Source organism: Phalaenopsis equestris, unplaced genomic scaffold (assembly GCF_001263595.1).
Source record: "Phalaenopsis equestris unplaced genomic scaffold, ASM126359v1 Scaffold000606, whole genome shotgun sequence".
In the NCBI taxonomy this organism is placed as follows: Eukaryota; Viridiplantae; Streptophyta; class Magnoliopsida; order Asparagales; family Orchidaceae; genus Phalaenopsis; species Phalaenopsis equestris.
The window spans coordinates 962,002-968,097 of record NW_018165046.1 but is presented as its reverse complement, the minus strand read 5'-3'; the positions used below and the strand labels follow the sequence as shown (position 1 = coordinate 968,097).

Here is a 6,096-nt window from a genome sequence, read left to right as displayed (position 1 = left end):
AAAAAAAATGTATATATTATGTATCACCTTTTTTTTCCAATAAGTATAGACATGAGCATGATCATCAAGAAAAGCATTGAAGGATCATTTAGAGTAAATATTTTGAGATCTTGATGTGCCCTAAATATGATTGTGCACAAAAGAAAAAGGTTTGGTGATTGTATATGGTTTATGCTTAAAGCTAACTCCTTGGCATTTGGCAAGCTTGTAATTTTCAAATTGAAAAAATATCTTTATCACCAAACAGAAAATAAAATAAGTTTCTAAGAAGCAAAATCTAGGATAGACTAACTTATAATGCGATAACATAATCTAATCCCCTTTTTTCCCCCAAGAGATGAAAGTTCTTTGCTAATAAAAATGGCATAATAATTTTCTTTGGAATCCTTATCAAAATACTTGCAAAACTCTAAACTCACTCACACTGCCAATCATCTTCATCAATCTTTGGGCCTGAAATTCATAAAAAATTTAAAACAATGTGGTTTTATAGTTCAATATTTTGTTATCTCACTCATGGACAAGAGATTGTAATAGAGGTTTGATAAATATACAATAGAACTTAGATAAAGTTCAGAGTTAATTCTAATAGTCCTTAACCTAGCAATGAAGGCTAAAAATCCATTAGTAATATTGATTTTGGGGCAGGTGCAGGTAAGAAATGATAAAACGAGAATAGATTAGCATGATTTGTCATGGGATGTTAAGCTTTGAGTTAATGCGTTAGAGCTAAGGCCACAATACGGGTTAATACTCCAGAGCTAAGGCGTCAATAAGGAAAAAAGCAAGAGAAAAACAATTTTCTAAGCTAAAAAAGAAGAAGTAATAGTTTTTTCCATAAGTAAATGATTTGCATAAAAGACCCAATCATTTTTTGTTCACAAAAATGCCACCAAGATTTTCATTTTCTTTCATCTTTAGTCCATTATTTTAGGTTGATAAGTGTAAATGTATTGGTGTTGATTTTCAAGATCGATCCAATTTGTCCGTTTGTCGTGAAGTTTTGATAATTTTTTTATGACATTCATCTTTTTACAAACATCACACTAAAGATTAATAGTTTTTTGGCGCTTTGGGCCATGCTTTGGTTTTTGCTCTAGACTTTTGATGGCAAGTGTAGGCTTAGTGTTCTTGGTTCCTCCAACCATTATTCTTCATTTGTTTTCTTCCCTTCAAATTTCAATGAATACTTCTTCAAATTTCAAAAGTGTACAAACCACTATGATGATAGAAAAGTACCGCTTAGGCTGAAAGGAAAATTTTATAAAACGGTGATGGGACCTGCAATGCTCTATGGAGAAGAATGTTAGTGTTTAAAAGAGAAGCATAAAACTAAGTTAAGTATTGCCGAGATGAGAATGCTAAGGCGGATTACTGGCTTTACACTTAAGAGAAAATACAAAATGAATATATCCCTGATAGGGTTGATGTAGCTCTTGTGGAGGACAAAATTAGAGAGAGACTTATTATTTGGTTTGGTCACGTTAAATATTGAACATCCGATCCAATTAAGAGAGTAGATATTTTAGATTCAACTTATGTTAAGAAAGGTAGAGATAGACCTAGAAAGACTTGGGCATATTGCATACAAAATTATCTTAATTTATTAGAATTAAATGAAAATATGGCACTCAATAGGACGCAATATGATCTTAATTTATTAAAATTGTTTGTTTAGTGTGTTTTTTAACATGTTTTTATTTTTTGTTTCTAAAAAAAAAGCATAAAATGACCCCAAGCGCGAGCCCCCTTAAAATTTATTTTGATTGTTTTCAAAAACATAAACATGTTAAAAAATACACAACAAACATGATTTACAAACAAAAGAAAAAAAAAATTGAACCCAAACAAGCCCTAAATAGGTAAAAATAGCTTATGAGTTAGATTATACTGCAAATATATCATATAGGAATTAATAGATTCTCAGTAATAGTTTTAAAAAAAATTCAAAGCGAGTTCTTGGACTTATTTTTCAGACGACACATCAGTTTCAAAAGAATCATCATTATTACCACCAGACTTGCTGAATCTTTCTGTTCCAATTAAACCAATCCGAACAACTTTTCAATATTCTACACAACGCACAGCGATTCACAACAAAACTTCCCAACGCTTTTTCTAATCACATAATCAGCAACTTCGCATCAAAGCAAACAAACTTAAGCAGGAAGAAATCAATCAGAAAAAAAAAACAAAAACATCAATTTAACTCCAACATAACAAAGTTTCCCGCCTTACAGTAACCGAAAAGTAAAAATTTTGCGCGAAATGCAGGCAAAAAGGGAAACCCAAAGAAATCGAGGGAGAAATCACCTGGAGCTACAGGGGTGCCAACAAAAGCGTCCCCTGCAACTTCTTCCAACGCCGAGACTGAATGCTCCGGCGGTTTCGACGGTTGCGAGTCTATTAGGGGAGCGTACATGTATGAGTCGGACGCAAGGTAGTCGACTAGTGCCCTAGCAAATCCCTTGGTCTTCTTCCGCTTCATCGATTTCCTCTGCAACCCTAGCCCAGTTCCCTTTTCCATCTCTTCTGCTTCGAATGCAAACTGCGAAACAACAGTATAGCGACGAGTTTCTCTGTGAATTTATCTGGCAGTTTCTCTCCTCCGGATTGGACACGTGGTGGAAGAGAGAGATGGAAATATCTTTCGGGGGGCTTTTGCGTAATTTAGGCTCCGATTATTATATGAAAATTAATAATAAACAAACAAACTAATAGCAATATTAATTTTTTATTATTATTCTGAGGATAGAATAATATAAATTAGGCGATTTGACTGCATAATTAAATGATATTAAATTGATTATATATATATATATATATATATATATATATATATATATATCTAATTCGTCTTCTCTAATTCATCAGTTGTAAATCCCCTCTATCGAATTCCCCCCAAACGACTGATGTCATATCAAAATAGTACTCGAATGGTTAGGCAAATGGGTCCAACCCAAATCTGACACGCTGCAAGCCAGGAGTGGTTGGAGATCTCGCTAGCCAACTATCTTATTAACATTAATATATATATATAACTTTTTACATGAAGAATTAATTTTTAGAACTAAATTTATTAAAATGTAATCACTGGAAGAAAATTTTAATAAATCCGGCCATAGACCCCCCATGCATTCACATTTTCATGTCAAGTTCATGTCAAAAGCATACATGGACAAATTTATACTTCAATTGAAAATGATTAGTAATAGAGAGAATTTCAATGTGATGTTTAAAAATCAATTTTTACGTAACTTAGATGTTAAACTTACAAATATAAAAGAATTATAGGGTATATATGTAAATCCCACATCTCAAAACTCACTTGCTCTTCTGCCATGTCTCCACAACATCAAAATTACAAGCAATGCGCCAAAATATAAAATAATAAAAAAATTACTAGATTTATGATTAATGCAAAATAAAAATTAATTGGTTATCTATGGTTTGCAGAGCGGAGACCGATGTTGATATGTACGAAGAAGCCGTAGTTCCTTAGTGACCGAACCCTTGCGATGTCAGAGGAGCAGGCTGACATGAGGTACGATGAGGGGACTGCTTCGCCGAAGAAGCAACGATAGTGAGGTGGCACCGGCTGGAGCGGAGGAGCATGGGGTCGCTAGTGAAGTGTTCGAATTCGAGCAACTTCAACGATGTGAAGTGTTCGACTTCGAGCAGCTTCAACGATGAGAGGGAGAGTCAAACGAGAAGAAGAGCGGGGTGGTTCCTTGAGCAAACGAGGGCAGGAGCGTAAAATAAAGGAGCGAACGCGAACGTGGGGGTTACCCCTGCAGTTTAGAGCCAAACGGTACGTCGGCGTTTTCAAAACGCCGCTCGCACTTATAAGCTGCCCCAAACGAACCTTTAGTTTTAAAAAACAGCAAATTAAACTAAAAACTCTACCAAACCATCAATAACAAAGTCATATACATCTAATTCGTCAGTTCCTGGTCTGGGGTTCGAATTCCCCCAAATGACTGATGTTATATCAAAATAATACTCAAGTTGTTAGACACATGAGTCCAACCCAAACTTGACAGACTGCAAGCCATGGTTGTTGGAGATTTTGCTAGTCAAGTATCTTTTTAACATATATATATATATAATTTTTAGAACTAAATTTATTAAAATGTAATGGCTGGAAGAAAATTTTAATAAATCCGGACAAATTTATATTTCAATTGAAAATGATTAATAATAGAGAGAATTTCAATGTGATGTTTAAAAATCAATTTTTACGTAACTTAGATGTTAAACTTACAAATATAAAAGAATTATAGGGTATATATGTAAATCCCACATCTCAAAACACATGCTCTTCTGCCATGTCTCCATCACTTATGTGCCTCCATTGATATAAATTCGTCATAAAATTACCATCTTTGGTGAGACAACATCAAAATTACAAGCAATGCGCCAAAATATAAAATAATAAAAAAATTACTAGATTTATGATTAATGCAAAATAAAAATTAATTGGTTATCTATATATTTTATTAAATTTAAGCTACATATAATAATTTTAAATTTCAACATATTCTATTTTTTATCAAAATGTTTTCACTCAATTTTTTTGTTAAAAAATATAAATAAATAACCTATAAATCAAAAATTTTAAAAACTGATCTCCATGTGCTACAAATCAACCTCATAATTTATAAATCTCAGTTTTTAAAATACTGCAAATTACACTAAAAACTCTACCAAACCATCAATAACAAAGTCATTAAATAAATCTCCATAACTAAGGATTCACATAGTATTAGTTGCATGACAATCAATGATTTGTTCAATCCAACTCATAAATATAAAAATTACAGTCATGAAAGCAAACATTCTTTTCATGTAAAAAATCCTTAAATAATTGCAAAAGAAAATTTCAAAATTGTAAAAACTTAAAATCTAAGACAACAGTTGGTATTTCTTTAAATCAGCAAGAGTAGAAGGGAAATTGGTTCTCTAACCTTGCTTGCTTCAGTTCTTGAAAGGCAGAAATTCAATGCCGCACATGTAAGGCCGCAGGGCTTCAGGGACGGCCACGCCGTCCTCTGTTTGATGGTTTTCAAGTATACAACAGATGGTTCTTCCTGTTGCTGTAAGTGTTGAGTTCAGCATGTGGACAAATTGCTTGGACTGTTCATCATTCTGCACAAGTAGACATTAAGATACAAAGGCCAGGAAGCAAAAAGATCAAATATTTATGCAAAAGAGATATTAATAATGACTATAATACAAAAAAACAGGGAAAATTCAGATATATATACCACACAAATCTTATGTATTTATAAGTCTAACACCCAAATTTTGATATTTACACTTGGTACAGCTTGATGTCATGAACTTATGCATAAAAAGATAGCGATGATTGTAATTTTGATGTGAGGTTGAAGATATGAGTGGTATCTACGTGAATATAAATGTTTAGGTGTTAGATATGCAAATAGGTAAGAAATGTCTGGTATGAATGTGAAAAGATGGGAGATGGCAAGACCGCCTCCTCATGTCTAATCAGGGTTAGTTCATAAATTCAAAATCTTAAGAGCAGAAAAGTGCCATTTTTATTTTAGGATTTCTTCAATATAGCCAATAATAAAAGAAAAATCACATACAAGCAATCAAAGCAATGCAAATTCATAAATCTAACACCCAACCGAAACAAATGAACTGCCCAAACCAAATAATTAACACTTATTACAGCCAAAGCATTGGGAAATTTACAAAACTAGCTCTGACAATCGAATGGTATATGTGTACTTCTCCCATTTGTTCTATAAACATCTTCAAGTCTACTGTCAATTGCAAGTAATATCTCAACTCAAATCTCGTTTATCATTCACCAAATATATATTAGATGTCAAATTCCAATATATTTGGCTTAAATAACAGCTTCAATATAAAAGGAACTTACCTTCTTCTGTCCGTATCCAATTCCTAATCTCCTGGCCTGATAATCAGTGCAATTTGAACAAGATACAAGCTCTCTGTACACTTTTGATGCAGGAAACCAACCTTCAAGATCATATTTCTTGGCAGCCGCATCATTCAAAGCTCCAGATACAATGGAAACAATCTGGTAGGGGATCTTAAGCTGCA

General features: G+C 33.1%; 2 protein-coding genes across 3 annotated transcripts in view; both read right to left on the bottom strand.

Moving 5' to 3' along the window:
- The window catches only part of LOC110029821, a 16,170-nt gene extending 13,559 nt beyond the window's left edge, over nucleotides 1-2,611 (bottom strand). The window contains exon 1 of one of the 2 annotated variants that reach the window (XM_020732280.1): nucleotides 2,314-2,611. In XM_020732280.1, the coding sequence (XP_020587939.1) occupies nucleotides 2,314-2,527 (214 nt within the window). In that variant the 5' untranslated portion in view covers nucleotides 2,528-2,611. The remainder of the gene's footprint in view (nucleotides 1-2,313) is intronic. The other variant, XM_020732281.1, reaches the window with a different exon arrangement.
- The window catches only part of LOC110029820 (serine--tRNA ligase), a gene marked incomplete in the record, with an annotated part of 30,844 nt that overhangs the window by 17,858 nt on the left and 6,890 nt on the right, over nucleotides 1-6,096 (bottom strand). Inside the window, 2 exon segments of the mRNA XM_020732279.1 lie at nucleotides 4,968-5,148; nucleotides 5,912-6,091. Coding sequence (XP_020587938.1) covers nucleotides 4,978-5,148; nucleotides 5,912-6,091 — 351 coding nt within the window.